The sequence below is a fragment of the Camelus dromedarius genome, chromosome 3 (assembly GCF_036321535.1).
Source record: "Camelus dromedarius isolate mCamDro1 chromosome 3, mCamDro1.pat, whole genome shotgun sequence".
In the NCBI taxonomy this organism is placed as follows: Eukaryota; Metazoa; Chordata; class Mammalia; order Artiodactyla; family Camelidae; genus Camelus; species Camelus dromedarius.
Window position 1 is genome coordinate 115,701,736 of NC_087438.1, and position 16,867 is coordinate 115,718,602.

At 59.3% G+C, this 16,867-nt stretch overlaps 1 protein-coding gene and 1 long non-coding RNA gene across 2 annotated transcripts in view; one reads left to right on the forward strand and one right to left on the reverse strand.

Moving 5' to 3' along the window:
• WNT3A (Wnt family member 3A) overlaps positions 1-1,967 on the forward strand; it is a 44,774-nt gene extending 42,807 nt beyond the window's left edge. Inside the window, exon 4 of the mRNA XM_031449483.2 lies at positions 43-1,967. Coding sequence (XP_031305343.1) covers positions 43-522 — 480 coding nt within the window. The 3' untranslated portion in view covers positions 523-1,967. The remainder of the gene's footprint in view (positions 1-42) is intronic.
• On the reverse strand, positions 1,952-16,823 carry LOC116152358 (uncharacterized). The gene is made up of 3 exons (XR_004135994.2): positions 16,396-16,823; positions 13,944-14,082; positions 1,952-2,056 (listed from the first exon to the last, which is right to left on the reverse strand). It is a non-coding gene; the product is annotated as an uncharacterized LOC116152358 (long non-coding RNA).
• Positions 16,824-16,867: the final 44 nt, after the last annotated feature.

The window sequence follows — 16,867 nt, forward strand, 5'->3', positions numbered from 1 at the left end:
CTGAGAGCCGGCCCTGACGCCCCCGCTCACGCGCTCCTGCAGGCCATCGCCAGCCACATGCACCTCAAGTGTAAGTGCCACGGGCTGTCGGGCAGCTGTGAGGTGAAGACCTGCTGGTGGTCGCAGCCCGACTTCCGTGCCATTGGTGACTTCCTCAAGGACAAGTACGACAGCGCCTCGGAAATGGTGGTGGAAAAGCACCGCGAGTCGCGCGGCTGGGTGGAGACCCTGCGGCCACGCTACACCTACTTCAAAGTGCCCACCGAGGGCGACCTGGTCTACTACGAGGCCTCGCCCAACTTCTGCGAGCCCAACGCCGAGACCGGATCCTTCGGCACGCGCGACCGCACCTGCAATGTGAGCTCGCACGGCATCGACGGCTGCGACCTGCTGTGCTGCGGCCGCGGCCACAACGCGCGCACCGAGCGGCGCAGGGAGAAGTGCCACTGCGTCTTCCACTGGTGCTGCTACGTGAGCTGCCAGGAGTGCGCGCGCGTTTACGACGTGCACACCTGCAAGTAGTGGGCGCTGCCCCCGGCGCCGGCGGGGCGGGGCTCCTCCCGGCGGGGAGGCCGGCCCCCTCTGGGGGCGGGGCTTCTCCCTGGATGGGGCGGGGCTCCGGGGTGGAGTTCCTGGATGGGGGCGGAGTCCTCCTTAGTAGCGCAGGGGTGAGGCTCCTGAGTGGGGTGGAGTTCTTCCCAACAGGTGCGGGGCCCCTTCTCAAGATGAAGCTCCAGGGATGGGGGTCCTGGACGGGGGCACCGCCCTCTCTGGGCACAGGACTCCCAGGCTGGGAATTTAGCCTGCTATTAACTATCCTCAGAAGACCACACGATTCCATCCACCGGATCTCGTCTGTGTAGAGCAGTATCCCCTGGCAGAACGAGCTGTGGAGAACCTGTGGGGTGCATCCTGTTCCCCCATTCCTTCCACTGAGGTCTGCCACCTCCCCCTCCCCCGCCACTCCAATGATTCAGGTGCCTGAAGGCCTCTGGCACTCCTCCCTCAGCCTGGTATCTGCCAACGCTCCCAACCGGGGACCCTACCCAGGAGAGCCTTTGTCTGGCAGAGCCACACGAACTGCCTCGGCTTGGGTGAAAAAGATGGGGCCTGGTGGCAGCAGGTCGAGGAGGAATCTGGAACCTGAGACCTGGCTCTGTCTTGGCTGCCCTGTGCTGAGCATCAGTCACCTGGGCCCCAGCGAGGCGCCATTCTTGGCCTGGTCAGCAGTGTCCTCTGCTTTGCAGCTGACAGAAAGTCCTCTCCCTTCTCCTTGTCTTTGCATTCCCACTTGCAACCCATCTCATCCACGGGAGAGGAGCAAAGCCTCCGGTTCCAGTCCTGCTGTTGCATCTCTCTTGGCCTCAGCAGCTCTCTCCACCTCCCTCATTCACAGCCTCTTGCAAGGTAAAGGCAAGAAAGGGGCCCAGACTCCAAAGCTGCCCAGAGCCACTGGCCCGCACTACCATCCAGGCCACACTCAGATCACTTTGAGTGGGGTTAGGTTGTTTGGGAGATTTGGTGGGGGGAGTGAGGTGAGCCCACACTGGTGCTGCAGACAGAGGACCACAGTCCCTGGAGGGGTGGTCTTCCTCCCAGTCCCTCATGGTCAGGACTGACCCTCAGGTCCTGCTACTGCAGTCATGATGCACCAGACCTGCCTGCCACTGGCCATTGTCCTGGAGTCTCTGGTTGGCCACTCAGTCCTCCTCACATCTGATTTGTTCATCTAGTCTGGGTATGAGGGAGGCTGCTGGACCCCTCAGCTAATGCCCACAGGGACTTCCTGCCAGGTGCTGCCACTCCAAGACCTCTCCTTGCTCAGCCTCTGCCACTGTGAAACGTTGCCTGGCCCCCTGACCCCGGGGGCCCACCCTCCAGGCAGGGGGAGAAGACACAGTGAGGGGAGGGATGATCTGCATGCCCCACTAGGGACGCGGCCTTCCTCTGCCTTGAATTTTGCGTTTTTGATTTTAATTTTATTTCTGATGCTGCTATATCCACCATACACAGGAGCTGGACAAACAGACGTGGTGTTCTTGTTTTCCTTTTCTTTCTGTGAAAGAAATTATTTTAGTCATAGCTTGTGAGTTTCAAACAATGGGGAAAGTAAAAACAAAACAAACAAACAAACAAAAAAAAAAAACAAAAAGAAGAAACAATCAAATAAGCCTGTGGATTGTGCTGGATTTTTGGTGATGGGTCAGCAGGTGTGGGGCCTGGATCAGTCGTGGCCCTCTGGGAGGGGCCCAGATGGGAGGAGGTGGTCAGCCTGCTGAGGTCAGAGACTCCTGGGGCCTCTGCAGTGGCTTCCAGAGCCAGAATTCCAGGGGAAGGAAGAGGGGTGGCTACTCTAAGGAAAGGAGGAAACAGTCCAGTGGTCTCAAAGTCTGGGGCAGGGTAGGCTAGAGACCAGGACAGAAGACCCCAGTGGAAATGCAGAGAAAGGGGCAAGGAGGCCTGCCTGCTGCAGGAGATGTGCAGTGCAGTGAGCAGGGCACCTTGACAGCCCCAGCTGGCAGAGACCCCACGCATGTCAGTGGTGCAGTGGGACATCCACCAAGTCAGCTGAAAGACACTTTCCCAAACATCTACAACACGCTGCACTCAGTTGACATTTGAGCACCAGCAGCATAGCTGTGCTCCTTGGGCTTGCGCCCATGGCCCCTGTGTGAGGTCTTCATCTAGGACCCACTACGGGGTGTTCTAGGAGCCCGCTCTGGCTAGTAGGCAAGACATGTTCCCTTGATCCGAGGCTCACCAGCCTGAGTCCTAGAAACCAGGCAGGTGCTTCTCTCTGGGCCTGGCCTCCTCCCACCTCCTACAAAGGTCACTTTAGAAGTCGCAGCGCATGCAGCTGGAATCCAGTTTGGAGGTCATGAGGGACATCCCTCGCTGGCAGAGACCTGCTGCATGAAGCTGAGAACTCCCAGGGGCTCTCTCCTGCCCTTGTCCATCCTCAGGCCAGAGGCCAGAGCTGACCCTGGACCCCCGGCCTCCCCTCCACACAGGCGACAGCTAGGTGCGCAAGCCTTGGCAGGAATCAGTGGTCTCTAACTGTATGGTTAGCCAGGTACCGCAATCATGCTCAGAACCTTGGGATGGAGATGGGGTAGCCTTTCCATGCCGGGCAGGGAGAGCTCTCAGGCAAACAAGACATCCTGCTGGCCAGGGCCTCATGTTGTCCCTCCATGGCTGTTGCCCACATCCACCTGCGCTCAGGGTGTGCAGGGTGTGGGGAGCTGGGAGGGACTCTGAAAACTGAGGCTGCAGGAGCCAGGGGGTGAGGTTGGCTTTCTCAAGGCCACACCTTCACCTCTCCAAGCCAGGAGCAGAGTCCTTGCTCCCCTCTCTGCTCTTCTTGCTCCCCGACTACTACCACCACCTCTGAGCCCTGCCCTGCTACCCAGCTAGACCCCCAGGAGGGGGCCAGTGGAGGAGGCCACAAGGGAAGGGCAGGCTGGGACAGGTGGGGCATGAGGGGACATGATGCTAGAGCTGAGGACAGGAAACCGAGCCCCCACCCGCTCAGAGGTCAGGCCCTCTGACTTCCACCCTCCATGGGCCATTTGATGGAAGGGAGTGGGGCGCGGGGCAGACAGGAGGAGGCTTGGCCAGAAGCCTCATAATTGGGAGGCCCGTGCCTCCTGATAGCAGAAGGAGGGACACCCAACTCAGCTGGCTCCATGGCTAGAGCCTCAGGGCCACATGGTGTCCTTGAGAGCAAAGGAAGGCAGCGCTACCCTCTGCTGACAGAACCACAGCTGGCAGGACAGGGGGTCTTGGACAGGTGGCCAAGTGCATCTACTCCAGACAGTCCTGCATCAGGAGGGAGCTGTGGTAGGGGATAGAGAGCTGCCTGGTGGATAGAGTGGGAATCCATCAAGGGAGGGAGGGAGGAGATAGGAAGCAGAGTGATGGCAGGTCATGGCTTCATTCCTCAAGACAGGACCCCAGAACGCCTCTCCTACCATCCCCTCCTGGCCATAGCAGTCTTCACTGGAGGCTCCAAGCCACTGAAGACAGAGCTTGATGGGGCCCAGCGAGACTGAGGGACTGGAGACAGACCCAGGGCTCTGGACTCCCAAAGCTCCTACCTTCACACCCCAAATCACATCAGCTTCCCCGGGCTGGCACGCCAACATCCCACGCCAAGCCCAGGGCCTTGTTGGCTCAGGGCTTGCTACTCCCTGAACCAGGCCGTTTCAGGCTGGGTCACCCACTGCTCCAGGGCTGTAGCTGACCACCAGGGATTCCCAACTGGGGCTCCAAGGGGTCAGCTAGGGTTAGACGAGCTCTGGGCAGATGCTCTATAAAGAGGGAGCCAGTGATTAAGTGCATAGGGCAGTGTCTGGGGCCGGAGTGCAGGTGGCCCATCTCACCCACCTGTGTGAGTCACCAGGCAATAGGGCCAGATAGGACACTCCACACAGGAGTCAGGGCCTGGAGGCGGAGGGGTGACAGGTGCCCTACTCGAGTCACCTATGGGCCACATCCACAACGCACAGACAGCACAAACAGTGCAGCACCTCTGAGCTAGGGCCCAGGCAGGAGCCCGGCATCCAGGTGCCAGGGACTCCACCATGAAAGGGCAGGACAGGCTGGGCAGGGGGGTAGGGGCACAGCCACAAGGTTAAAGAGGTGACATACCAAGAGAAGACGCAGGGACAGGGCTGGGCCTCCTAGGAAAGCAGGCATAGATACCGGAGACAAACAGGAGGTACCCTGGGAGTTGATGCAGAAGTAGGTTCTGCCTACTTGGACCCAGCTCTCCATGAGGTGAAGCACCAGGCACCCACTCCCATCACCATGGCTCCAGGGCAGAGAGAGGCAGAGCCCCACCAGAAGAGGCCCATGGGTCCACAGGACAGGCCCCGGCAAATGGGCAAGGGGAGCTAGCAAGGGCCTGTGTGAGTGAGGGGGCAAAACCCTCAACTCCCTGCTGGCTGGAAGTAAGCCCCATCCTTCTCGGGGCCTCAGTTTCCCTCCGGTGCAAGAGCCTGTGGGATGAGGGGGCTTCCCAGGGCCTCCCTGCTCCTGCATTTTGCTGATGTGGGATATTCCATCTGGGGCCCCCTCTGGAGCCCAGCTGGCCCCCCTCACCTGCCAAGATCAGCACATCCCCATGAACCCTGGCCCAGCCCCCCACCCCGCCCCACTTGCCCTTTACCCTCAACTCAGAGGGAGGGCAGAGAACAGGGCAGCCTGCTTGGGCCTCAGAAGCCACCTCTCCAGGGAGTTTACAGCCCCTCCCGCCAGCCCTGAAGAAGGAGGAAATGGGCCTGGTGGGCCTGTTCACAGGTAGTTGAGACGGGAGAGGAATAACCATATTAAAGGCCCGGAGGTAGTGGGGCCTCAACCCACCAGGGCCCCCCTGGGCCCAGCCCCCTGCGAATCTCACACTCCCAGGGCAGCAGCTTTGAAGTCCTGGAGGGAATGTGGCCAGCCCCCTCCTCCTGGGGCCCCCACAGACCCTCCCCGCAACACTCCCACTTTCTGGGTCCTGGGGCCTCACTTTCCACCCTTCAGGGATGCTCTGAATCCTATCCCCCGACCCCTGTGCTGGGCCAGAACCTCCAGGGCTGGGACCTCCATGGCAACAGGTGCAGGGCCAGCTCTGGGCCACAGGCCTGGTACAGAGAGCTGAGGAGGCCCAGCCAGGTTCCCTAGCCTCACATAGTGCTGACCCCCTGCCCCCCGCCACAGCAGAGCCTGGGCTAGGTGGGCTGCTGGTCCGGCCTTTACCCCTGCTTTGGGGGGTCTTATCTGGGGGACATGACACAGTCCATCCTGAGGTCTGGCCTGGCCCCACTCCCTCTGTCCTCCCATTCAGTGGTCTCCCCCCAGCTCAGGCCTCCCGGCCCCTTCCCAAGCCGCTTGGCCCTCTTGCCTGCCACTCATTTCCCTGTTGGAACCCTGTCTCCTTTCATGAAATCCTCTGGCTGGGACACCCAAGGACAGGGCATCCTGGCAGTCAGCAGCTTTCTCTCCAGCAGCCCCTTGGCCTCCTGGCCTGAGCAGGAACAGGGCACCTTAACCCACCCACACTGCCCTCCAGCCCCAAGTCCAGCCATCTGGACGATGACCTCCCAGGGTGACATCCAAAGCTCGGAGGAATGGGACAGCATCTCTGTCATCCCACTGGGTGCTAATGCTGCCAGTCCTTCTGTTCACAGGCACTGAGTGGTAAACTGAGACCTGTTAGATGAGGCCACTCTCCTCAGTGTGAGTTCGTGAAGGCAAGGCCACCCCATTTCCTCCCTCCCTGGCCCACCATAAGGGGAGGGATGGGGAACAGCTAACAGAGGACACTCCGACCCGCCTTACCCGTCACCTCCCAGGTGACCTTGGCCCTGGAGAGTTGGGTGATGGCCCCTTCGCTACTTTCTGGGTCATCTGTGAGGGCTTCCAAGAGGAGGTGAGCATAGGGTGCAGTTTCTATGGCTCCTGCATCCTCAGTCTTGGCCCCTTCTGCATTCATACTTCTGAGAGGTCGGTCCCTGCAGATGTCAGGACCAGACAGGGTGCCCAGGGTGCTGGGGAAGCCCTGGGGAGGGCTCCAGCCTGGGAGCCGCCACCGCCTGTCCTGCCAGCTGGGACAGGAGCTAGTCAGAAGGTGCTAATTGATGTTTAGATCCAGGCTGGCTCCTCAATCACGTCTTTCTCTCTCTCTCTCTTTTTTTTTATTTGAGTCTCTGGAGCACACAGTAAACAGTCATTTGGTTCTCAGGGCCCTGCAAATTGGTGTTTATGGTGTAAGGACCAGGACTCTCCACCCAAACACGGCCAGCTGGGAGGGAGGCACTGAGCTGGGTAGGGATGGCATGCCCTCCCGCCCTTAGAGACCCAGCAGTGGGAGGGCCTTCCCTCCATTCTAAAGGAGGAGGCAGGTCTGCTCCCCACAACTCCTGATGCCTGCAGTCCAGCCTGAGGTGAGGAGCCATCGGGTTCACCCACCAGCACTGGGCCAGCACTGGCCAGAATCCTGTCAACTGGGTGCTTGTGTGGTTGGAGGGGGCCAATACTTGAGGCATTGCAGTTAATCCAGGAGGGCTTCTAGGAGGAGGTGAGTCCCCATGGGAGAGGCACGAAGGCTCACCAGGGCCCTCAGATTCCCCAGCTCTGTGTCCAGCTATAGCTCCTGTCCAAGCTTCCATCTCCCTCAACTTCCTCCAAGTCCCTACGGCAGAAGTTGGGACTCTACATATAATATCCTCTCCCAACCACAGTGGCCATCTGCAGAACTGAAGACAGGAATGTGGGGAGGCCCCGGCCTTAATGCAAGGGGTTGGATGGTGGAACCCCAAGACAGCAGTGGGGAGGTCTTTTGTGAGAAGGGGACTTCCCCACCTGTCTGCCCCTCACTCGACAACTGGACTGCAGAGAGACAGGCAGGCCCAGGCAGAACCTCCATCAGGGCTCAACAGCCATCCCAGATTCTTTAGCTCCCTCCACTGCTGACAGCAGGGGTTTGTCCTCTACCTCACCTGGCTCCCCGGCTCGCTCAGCCTGCGAGCCTGCAGCCTACAGAGGCCAGGAGCCCTAGGGAAGGCTGTTTGATGTTTGGAGTTTGGAAGGAGCCCCATAGATCGCAAGTGCTTCTTCCTCCAGTGTGCTTTTAGTTCCCAGGTCTGGGCCAGAGAACAAGAACCTCAGGAACAGAGGATACAGGTCGCAAATCTCCAAGACAGCTCCCTCCTCTGCTCAAGAACCTTCCATGGCTCCCCAGTGCCCACAGGTTGGAGTTGGAGTGCATTAGCCTGCACCTCTTACAAACTAGTCCCACTCTGAGCTGAAGGGGGCCTCTAACCCATGGATGGGGAAACTGACCTGGGCAAGACACGACTTGCCCAAGGGTACTCAACACCTTAGTCAGGACAGAGTCTTAAGGAAAGCTGAGCCTTCACATCATACCTTCCGGTCCCACCTGCAGTTCCCTCTCATCTTCCTTTATCCTTGCCGCCATCCTTCCAGCTTCAGACACCCCCTGGCCGCTGCTGCAGCCTTCTCACCACCATATTGCCATAATCTTTGGTGATTCCTGAATTAGTGTCCCCTGGGGGCCCGGGAAAGTCAGTGCCTGCTGCACCTCAGGGGCCCATGCAAGGCAGAGGAGGAGCTGTGTATGTGCTGCATATGGGGCGGGGGGTGACTCTGGTGCCAAGCTGGCCCATCCCCAGGGCTGTTAAGCCTCTGCAGGGGCCCTGGCCAGCTCCTAAGGCCCAGCACTCTCCCCAGCTCCAGCCCTTGGGCAGGCCAGTCTGAGTAAGCCAAACTAGTACCCCAGAATGTTTCAGGGTAATGTCCCCTTATCTGGGAGATTTGGGAGTGACTGGGGCACCTGTAATGGGCCAGCTCTACAACTTGTGTCCTCAGCATCAGCTGGCCCTACAGCGATCCCAGGGGGGTCCCCATATGCACGCCCATCATGGAGTCTCACCCCTGTTCCCACATCAGGGTCCCCAGGAGGTGGCCGTTAGGAAGGTCGCCCCAGGACAGGCTTTGTCTGAGCCTCTCAGAGTCAACAGCACATTGAGGATGGGCGGGATCTGTGTGCTGGGTCACTCCTACCCTGGGAGCAGCTCTGGGTGGGAAGTGCTCAGGAAGGACAGGTTCTGTCTGGGACAGGATCAGGGTCAGCCTGAGGTCAGAGGTCAGAATGGCAGATCAGCGCTGGGCCTGGGGCAGGATGGAAGGTCAGCCTGCCCTTCGTCTGTCTCCAGAGGGCTGATCTTCATGGATGTCCCCCATGGTGTGGGGGATGGGTGGCCTCGCCCAGACTCCTGGACACCCCTGTGGGTGCAGCATCAGCTCCCTGGCCCCTAGCCCATGCCTAAGCCCCTCAGCTCCAAGTCCCTCACCCGGTGGAGTGCTGGGCACTTCTTGGGCCATCAGGGGGCTGCCCTGGCCCTGCCCAGTGGCACACAGTTTGCCAGTGCTTGTTTGACACTATTCCTGGGGGGTGTGGAGGTCAGAGAGTTCTCGCCCCTCAGATGGGGAGGATGGACACCCCAGCCTACAGCTGATGTGGGGAAGGTGGTGGGGCTCAGAGCCAGCACCTACCCACTCAGGCCCAGGAGGACAGTGTGGCCACCTCTGGCAGACAGTTCAGCTCAGCTCGCCGCAGGGTAGCCTCTACTTCCCTCTGAGCAACAAGGGTGCAGCCCAGCTCCCAGATGGCTGTGAGGGTAACACTCAGGTGGGGACACTGCAGGTGAGGGGTACACTGCGGGTAAGGGTGACGCAGGTGGGAGAGAAAGGATGCAAATGGGAAGGATACCGGTGGGGACACTGCTGGGGTGGATGCTGCAGGTGGGGACAACACAAAGGAGCACACTACAGGTGGTGTTGCACGCAGCACAGGTGGGATGCCTCAGGCTAGGGCACATGCACGTTCTCTGCCTCTCTCCCTGTCACAAGGCCTGACCTCTGGGGGTGAATGAACTTGACCCCAGTTTAGCCCCTCCCCTGGCCTGACCCTCAACTGTGAGCTGAGCCAAGCCAGGCCCACAGGGATGCTCCTGCAGCTCAGTCCACTGCTGACACGTGAAGTGGGACAGGCCACCACCCACTCTGATACGCTCCCTCAGCCAGCAGGTTTAGGAGCAGGCGCGACTGCTTCCTGCTTCCCGTCCTATGGGGCCTGGGGTCCCTGAGCGGGCCCCTGGATTGAGGGGCGTGAGGACACGCCCAGGCCCTGGAGTAGGACTGGGGGCCTCTCCAGGGCCCCCCCTTGCAGCACTCCAGCTGCAGCTCGAACCTAGCATAGCCCGACATGCTGGCAGGTAGGAGGACCGGCCCAGACAATACCCAGCCCGGACAGGCCGCCAGCACGGCCAGCAGTCTCCAACTCGGGGGCCATTCCAGGGTCAGGTGTTCTTTTTAGATTTTTCTTGCCCCATTAATGAGGAACAATTTCTCTCTAGGACCAAAAGCAATGCCAGGCCTCCTCATACCACCTGGCCAGCCTGCTCAGGTTCCCCAAGACCTCCCCTCGCCGCCATCAGCTCCTCTGCTGGAGCCTCTGGGCCTGAACTCTGCATGTTGCCCTGATGCCCAGGCTCTGGGAAGGCAGGCAGGCAGGCAGGCAGCCGTCCCTTTGGGCAGTGACGAGGCACTCTGGTCTACAGCGGAACAAGGCCTGCTTTTGTCAGGGACTCAGCCTTCCTCACCTGTCCACGTCTCTCTCTCTCTCTCCAGCCAGGCCTGGGGACGTGAGGCCTTTGAAGGTTCAAATCACAGACTCGGACATCCCTAGCTGCTCACCTTGTGAGCCTCCCTGCCTGCTGGTCTCCTTCATGGGCTGTCCACCCCAATTAACACACCCGGGGAGCTAGGAGCCCTCCAGAGCAGTCCGGGCCTCTCCCTCCCACACAGTCCTAACAGGGAGTGGTAGGAGGTGTAGCCTGCCCAGGAAGAGGCTTGAGGCCCCCCCCCCCAAGAAGGGGGCTCCTCAGGGCAGGTGCCCAGCTGGGATTGCAGGTAGAAGGCAGCCTGCTTTAAAGGGCAGGGTCCACCCACCCTGGCCTGGGAGCCAGAAGCAGCACCCAACACCCCAAGCTGGAGTCAGGACCTGGCCCAGACAGGCTGGTGTCCCCAGAGACAGCCCGCTCTCATTTTCTGGGAACAGCAAGCCACTTTACAGCCTTAGGATCTCTGCAGGATTTTCACACTCTTGGAGGGACCAGAGCGGAGGGCATGCAGCCTAAGGCCCAGTCAGGGTGACAGGTGTGGGGGCAGCCCTCCAGGGCACAAGGCAGGGTGCACGCGGACAGTCCCTGGCCGCAGAGGCTGAGACACCACCATGCCTTCAGCTGGGTTTTTAATTAACCTCAGCCACTCTGAAGGGCCCCAATTAAGTGGAGAATGTGATGGCAGAGTGGGGTCAGGCCGAGGGATGGGTTTTAATTAAAGCACAGAGGGTTCCCAGCCAGGGTGGCGTGGCCTGGGCAGGAGCGCCCCCACCTGACTGCCTTTGCCCCAGTCTTGCTCCAAAGGGCAGTGGTGCACCTCAGAGTGGGCACTGCCTGCCCCTGGCTGGGCAGGACAGAGCGTGGCCCCCGCAGGGCCTGAGACCTCCCATCCAGTCTGTGTGGCCCAAGATCAGGCAGCTCCTCTCTGAGCCACTGTCCTTTGCTGGCTGTCCCCCTGCTCTCCCTCTTAACTTCTGCACTGGAATAATCAACCACATAGTGAGTGTCTATGGTGTGTCCGCTGCAAAGGCCCAGCTAGGTGGCAGGGGATGGACAGAAACAAACAAATAAATGTATCAAATATGTTCGTGTGCAATGGAGGAGAGCGGAGTGAGGGGCCAAGAGAAGCAGGGAGGGCTGTTTTAGCTGGGGAGTGGGGCAGAGGAGCACAGGTCCTTGGAGGGAGGGAGGGAAGAGGGACTGAGCTCATTTGGAAGGGGGCAGTCAGTTCAAAGGCCCTGGAACAGGACCCGGGGCCCAGCTGAGCTGCGTGATGCCTGCAAAATCGAACGAGAGGGAGCCAGGTGACAGAAGGCCACAGGCATGAGGGGCTTTTAGCTTCACTCAGGGGGACGGGGCCACATGGGGCTTCTGAGCAGGGCCATTTGCGAGGTGCCAGTAACCAGGCTGCCTGCCCCCACCATGGCCCAGTCCCCACTCTGCTTGTCATCCAGGCTCCCTAGCCTTGCTTGCTCAGTGGGATGGGAAGCAAAACACTCGTAAGTCCTTGTGAGCCATGACTCCTGCTTCTGAGGATGGTCTCCACCGTGGCCTGGGCCTACAGCTGGCTGGGGGAGGTGGTGGCAGGCAGGCATGAGTCCTGCCCCACAGCTGCCTGTCTTTCTTCAGGGCAGTTTTGCAATAACTGCAGCTGCAGGCCGATATTCTCCACGCCTGGCTTCCCCCAGACACTGGGCTTTGGGAGCGATGAGTGAAGGAAGCAGGGCTGGGGGGGTGTCTTCCAGTATCAGCACAGGCTGCCTCTAGTCCTTCCCCTGGTCGTGCTCGGGGCTGCAGGGCAGGGGGCACCCAGGAGGGGACTGGTCTCACTCCAAAAGCCAGAACCACTACAAGGTATGGTGGTCACATCAGAGGACACATGCCCAGCGGTGGACACACAACAGCTGGGCAGGCCAAGTGGCTACTTGCAAGATGTGTGCAGACATCGCCTGGACAGGCAAGTGATAGGAAAGGGGGGTGTCCCAGGGGCCCTCATCCTTTCAGCCCCAGGAACCAGCCTGTATGAGGCCGTGGGCAGACCGGGACAAATTTCCACAAACGTGGTAGCTAAAAACAACAGGAATTTGTTCTCTCCCAAGTTAGAAGGCCAGAAGTCTGAGGTCGAGGTGTTGGCAGGGCATGCTCCCTCCACAGGCTTAGGGGCAGATCCTTCCTGCTTCTTGTAGCAACTGGTGCCCCAGGTATCCCTTGGCTTGTGGCTGCATCACCCCAATATCTACCTCTGTTGTCATGTGGCCATCTCTCCATGTATGTGTCTTAAATCCTCCTTTCCCTTCTCTTATAACACTTGTCATCACTTGCCATTGGATTCAGGGCCCACCCAATCCAGGATCATCTCATCTCAAGGTCCTTAACCAATCACAGCTGCACAGACATTTCCAGACAAGATCCCATTCTGAAGTCACGGGCAGATGTGACTTTGCGGGGATACAACCCTACCCACTGCAAGGCCTGTGGGGTAAAACTGCTATACCTCATGAAAGACTCCAGGCCAGCAGATGTCACCAAGATGCCCGTAGGTCCTAACTCCCAAGAACCGTGAGATGGCACATACAAGGACTGTCATTTTAAGCTACTGAGGTTTGCAGAACTTGTCACCAGGCAAGAGAACGGGAACCAACTTTCCCCTTTCCAGAGTTTTTGGGACCCCAAATTCATTAGATGTCCCCCAGCCTAAGTGGGGTCCTTCCCTTCTGCTGTCTTCTGTCTGGGGGTCAAAAGGGGGAGAAGAGCCCCCTGAGAAGGGCAGAGACTCCAGCCCCCTCAAACCTGGGGGTGAATTCCAAGAGAAGAGCTTGGTGCAGGTAGAGTCTAGGGCTGCACCCCTCACATTCTGTGTGTCCCCCACCGAGACCAATGAGGGCCCAGCCCCTCCCCCCATCCACCAACTTACTGGGTGTTGTGGCTCCACAGCTTGGTCAGCCTTGCCCTTGTGGCCTCCTCCTGCTGCCTGCCTGGCCTCCCCAGCCACACTGCAGGGACCACCAGGGAAAGCCCGAGTCATCGGGGCTTCCCCTGCCCCTCAAATTCCAGCCCGGACCTCTCTGCTGGCCCTGCTGTTTTGCACCTGTCCTTACCACATCCCCAAGTGGGGCCTCTCTCCCGCCCCTACTGGCCTCATCCAGAAGCCAGAGCAGAGAAGCTGTATAGGAACTAGGGACCCCCTATTAGGCTGGTGAAGCCCATGGGCCCCTTCTCAGAACAAGGTTTCATCATTGCCTAAAATACTTAGTGCAGCGTTACAAACAAAACAGACCCAGTTATCAAAAGCTTTAAGACCTTTGTGCCACGTGACTCTGGGGGTGACAGGTTTCTATTACCTTGATAGGGGCGACAGCTCCCTAAAAGTGCAGTTAGAACTTTCCACACCTCCAGTGTGTGCTTCAGAAGTCCCCTTCCTCCATAAAGCCAGAAGACATGGAAATGAAGTGTTGCACAGAAGGGGACACAAAATGAAGCAGTGTCTTCTATGTCCCCCTGAGTTATCAGCACCCAAGATGACAAGGTTGGCTGTGGGCTGACAAGCTCTGCGATTTCACATGAAAATGTCTTGATGTTGCTGTTGCTGATAACATCATCGGTCAAGTGCATACTGCTATTTGGGAATGTCACCTACGCTCAAAGTGGGAGGAATGCTAAATGTCAGTTAAAGGGTCCTAAAAACAAAGATGTTCTTTTAGCACTCCAGTGGGAGGCCCACTGAATGGGGGCCCCTTGTATTCGGCTTACCTGCTGTCTGCCTGGACACGGAGTGAGACAGAGAACCAGGCAGGAAACATCCTTGCTCAGTGGAGTTGGCCTTCCAGCGAGGACCACAGTGTCCAGGTGAGTCAAGAGCCTGCAGGAACCGCCCATTCCACACAATGTTCTGGGCAGAGGGAGAAAGGCCCTGGGTCAGGAACGGTCCTGGCCTGTCCAAGGAATGGGAAGGAGCCCTGGGAGCTAGGCCAGGGTGAGGGGGCCATTGTGGAGATGCAGTGAAGGGAGGGACCTGAATGAGATGGAGAAACTGAGGCAAGAGCAAGTAGGCTCAAAGGGTCCTGAGGGGAGAGAGGCCCCAGAACTAACCCTCTCACATGTGTGGAACTGGGCCATGGTCCTCGCACTGCTGCTTGACCGCTGTGTGGCTGTGGACAAGCGCCACCCCTGTGCCAACCACAGGCTTCCCACATGACCTAACTGGCCCCAGACTTCAGCCTAGGCCCAGGACAAGGGGAGGGATGCTGGGGGTAGGGTGGGGAAACGGGCACGGGCATGGAGGCTGTGCCGGCTTCCTCCTGGGATCCACACCATCAGAACAGCTGTAATGATTCCTGCAGCCTGCCCCATGAAGCACATGAAGGAGGAGAAGGGACTGGGGCTAAGCAGAGGGAAGGGTGGGGCCCTCTCTGCACCCCACCCCTGTCTGGACACAAGCCTGTCTCAGGGTCCCCTCTGAGCTCAGGGAGTCAACAGAGAACAGCCAAACGGAGCCAGGAGCACGTGGGTGAGTGCCGGTAGGCAGAGGACCCACCATCCCCCGCCACCATTCAAGGATGTCTTTAAGAGGATAAAGGTCTGCACCTAAGTCCTGGATGCTGTTAACCAAGCAGTGAGACCCCCATCACTGGAGGAGTCCAAGATAATGCTGCAGCCTTCAGGTGTACTGAACCCCCAATGCCCCAGAGCCAGGGGAGGAGCGAAGGCTCTGGCAACAGGCATGTTGGAGTCTGAGTTCCAGGGGCTCAATCCTAGCTGTGTGACCTTGGGGGGACCTGTAACCTCTCTGACCATCAGTAGCCTGGCATGAATGCTGCCCACCTCTCAGGTGCCACATACAGAAGTTGCATGAGGTACCTGCCAGGCTGGGGGGTCCTGGAGGATATAAAGATCTCCTACTCCCCCTTCCTCCTGCCTCTGCCCCTTTGCTCTCACTGGTCCTTCTGTCCCTCCAGTCACCTTCCCCAGGGGGCCTCCTTGTTCAGCATCCTTGTGGCTGACCTTGTCTTTAGACTCAGGGACCCCCAGAAGGGAAGATCTCAACTGCAGACCCTAGCCAGGCCCCCGCCCATGGTCAGGCTGCAGGTGAGGGTCTGGGCTGGGGGCTTTGATCCTGATAATGGAAGTGGACTGGGATAGCGGCAGGCTCTCTAGCCTGCTCACCTTGCCCCCTCTTGGCCAAAGCTGGGAAGGCACCCTGCTCCATCAGTTCCCAGTGTGCCCATCTCTGGGACCTGGGAGCAGGGAGGTCCTAGCCCCCTTATGTGGGCACCAGGGCCTAATTTTCCCTAGGTAACTTCTTGGCACTTCCTGGCTCCTTAACAGGTCTCCTGCCAGGGGAAGGGGTCCTTCCCCTGATGTGCCCATACTGGACTCCGGATACTTGTCTGGTCTGAAAAAGCCCCCTTTTCCGAAGGGGGACCAAACCAGAACAGAATCAAGAGGAAGGTAAATTAGGTATCCTGGAGGTGGGTACATAGAAATCCATATTATTTTTTAAACTGTGTGTATATCTTTCATATGCTCCTTCAGAGGCTAAGGTACAGAGCACAGACTAGTTCTTCTGAAAGTGTTGAGTTCTGGGGGAGGCTGGGGCTCGAAACAGGGGACTGGCTGGGTCTGGCTCATAGGGCCAAGAGCCCTCAGCCTCTCAGGAGAGGAGGACATCGTGTTTGGGACAGGAGGGCTACCTAAGAGGATTGGAAAGCCCCAAGGAGGGCTGGTAAAGCCCCATCCACCCAAGGCCAGCAAGAAGGCCCTGTCCAGGAGGAGTAGATGGGTGAGGGGTACAGAAAGGGGACAGGAGACTAACAGCACGCTGCACAACACCTCAAGGCTCTTCTCTGCCAGGCAGGCCCCTGGGCCAGGGCTCAGGTGATGGCCCTGCTTTGAGCCCTGCATAAAAAGCAGAACGCTGGGCGAAGAACCCCGCCCCCCACCCACGTAATGTCACCAATGCGTCTTAATTGGGGGACCCTTCATAGCAGCAGATGGGTTGCAGGGGAGGGGGCTCGAAAAGTAGACAAGAGGGGTAGGGTAACGGGACCCGGGGTTAGAGGGAGGCCACAGTGAGATCCCAAGTAAGGGTCACAGTCAGGCCCCTGAGCCTGGAGAACGTGGAGAGGGACGGCAACAGGCCTCCTCTCCCTTCAGATCAGCCCAGGGAGGCTCCCCAGAGAAGGGGGCTTTCCCTGTCAGTCACCTGGACCTCAGCTCAGCGGCCACCTCGGGACAGCGCTGTTCCCTGCCCAGCTGTGGTTCCCTGCTCCTCCCGTGCCACCAGACGCCTTCTTTATTTGATCTTGCGCCTGTTTCCCCGGGTCGGCTCCTCCGGGGCGCACGGCGCCGCATGAGTCACTGCGGTCACGCGGGCCGAGGCCGGGGAGAGGAGCTGGCACCCCCGCGCTGCCAACCCAGGGCCGCAGAGCCCTTCCCGGCCTCAGTCTCCGAGACTGCGAAATGGACGTGTGAACTTAACCCTTGGCCGTCCACTGAGAGCTGCGCGCAGGCGCAACCGGACTCTGCCGGGGAGGAAGGGGTAGTGGGGAGCAGGAAGGGGGCGGAGGTGCGCGCAAGCGCAACGGTGGGCGAGGCGTCGTCCCAGAGCCCCGCGCTTGCCGGTGGTCCATCCCCACCTCCCGTCCGGAGTCTGCGCGTGCGCGCCGCAATGGGGA